At 50.6% G+C, this 1,760-nt stretch overlaps 1 protein-coding gene across 1 annotated transcript in view; it reads right to left on the reverse strand.

The window, feature by feature from the left end:
• Nucleotides 1–1,760, reverse strand: part of SLC6A6 (solute carrier family 6 member 6) — a 48,501-nt gene that overhangs the window by 35,360 nt on the left and 11,381 nt on the right. Inside the window, exon 3 of the mRNA XM_007449149.1 lies at nt 44–178. Coding sequence (XP_007449211.1) covers nt 44–178 — 135 coding nt within the window. The remainder of the gene's footprint in view (nt 1–43; nt 179–1,760) is intronic.

Raw genomic sequence — 1,760 nt, forward strand, 5'->3', positions numbered from 1 at the left:
CCGACGAACACCAGGCCCCAGGTGACCTTTGCCCCACACTCACCGGCAAACAAGGGGCAGATTTTCTCCCAGCAGGTGATGCCCCCTTCGGAGGTGTACTGGCCTATGATTACCTCCAGGAAAAACACAGGCAGGCCGCCCCCAAACAGGAAAATGAAATATGGTATGAGAAATGCACCTGCAGAGAGAGAAGAGTGGGGTGAGGCTCAGGCGGCGGCTGTCACGGGGCCGAGGCTGTAGGTCTCCTTCCCAAGCCCGCCCGGCCAGTGAAATCAGAGGGCATGGGTGAGGGACATGAGGGTAAAGGCCAAACTCCTGGACCTGGCTGAAACCTCTCCAGGCCCTGCCCACCTGTCCAGCCGGCATCACCCTCCCTGGGTGCCCTCTTGCCTTCTGCAAATCTACCAGGTGCTTCAAGTCCCTGAGCCTTTGTTTAAGCTGCGTGCCTGCCCACCTGCCTGCCTTCCCCACGTCCGTCCACCCGAAAAAGGAATGCTCAGCCCTTAAAACCCGTTTCAAACGGGCAGCCTCATTGACGCCTTCAGCTAGCCTTCTCCGCCCGCCCAGGGCAGGAAGCTGAGAACTTGTTAGGAAGGGTGATGGGAAGCGAGAGGTGGGCCTCTCCAGCCGGGGGTGGGAGCCAGGGGACGAGGGAGGGGCAAAGAATTGGGCAAGGGTTCCTACCTGGCGTCCACTAATGGCTTCAGCGGGTCCATAAACCCTTTGAAACTGTGGGCAACTTGGGTCTATGTGTATGTACTTTGTTCTGGGGAGCGTGTAGGGTACTCATCAGAGTCCCAGAGGCACCTGAGACCTACAAAAGGTTAAGAAATCAGGCTCGAAGGCAGAATTTCCCGAAAGGTGGTTCTCCTGAAGGGAGCAGCACGCGCACGCCTGGCTCTGCCGGAGCGCCAGCCCTCGGTCATGGGCCGCCACGAGGAGCTGGGAGTGAGTTCTTACTACCAGTTCTTACTGCGTCAGCAAGAAAGTCTCCAGCGTGTCTGACCAACTTGAACTTCTCCAACAGGAGAGGATTCTAGCTCAGAGCCTTCAACGGGTGAAAAAACAAAACCCAAAAAACTCAGACCAACCAACTAACCAGCTGACCAAACGGAGAACGTACACTTAAAAAACACCCTCACCTAAGTGAAAGGGCCTAAAGGGACAAACTTCCGGTTATGAGATAAATTGGTCCTGGGCGTGTCATGTATAGCATCGTGACTCCAGTAACAACATACTGGACTGTGCATTTGAAAGTTGCTAAGGGACTTCCCTGGCGGTCCAGTGGTTGAGACTCCGTACTCCCAACGCAGGGGGCGTGGGTTTGATCCCTGGTCAGGGAACTAAGATCCTGCGTGCCGCACGGCGCGGCCAGAAAAAAACAAAACAAAAAATAGAAGCTGCTAAGAGAGCAAAATCTTAACAGTTCTCATCACACACACACAAAAATCTGTAACTATGTGAGGTGATGGATGTTAACTAGACTTACTGTGGCGATCATTTCTCAATATTGACATAAATCATATTGTACCCCTTAAATTAAAACAGGGTTTTATGTCAATTCTATCTCAATAAAACTGGAAAAAATTAAAAATTTAAAAAATCTTCACTGTATTTTTTTTTTTCCTGGATACCACCTTTCCATTACAGCAAATGATACTGGCTTTTTACATTTAAGGTGGGAAACCAAGCTTGCTTTTGAACTACATTTGGTTTAAGTTAGAAGAGCAAAGGTTAAAAAAGTTATAAAGTAAGGAAGA

This window comes from Lipotes vexillifer, unplaced genomic scaffold (assembly GCF_000442215.2).
Source record: "Lipotes vexillifer unplaced genomic scaffold, Lipotes_vexillifer_v1.1 scaffold2653, whole genome shotgun sequence".
Classification (NCBI taxonomy): domain Eukaryota; kingdom Metazoa; phylum Chordata; class Mammalia; order Artiodactyla; family Lipotidae; genus Lipotes; species Lipotes vexillifer.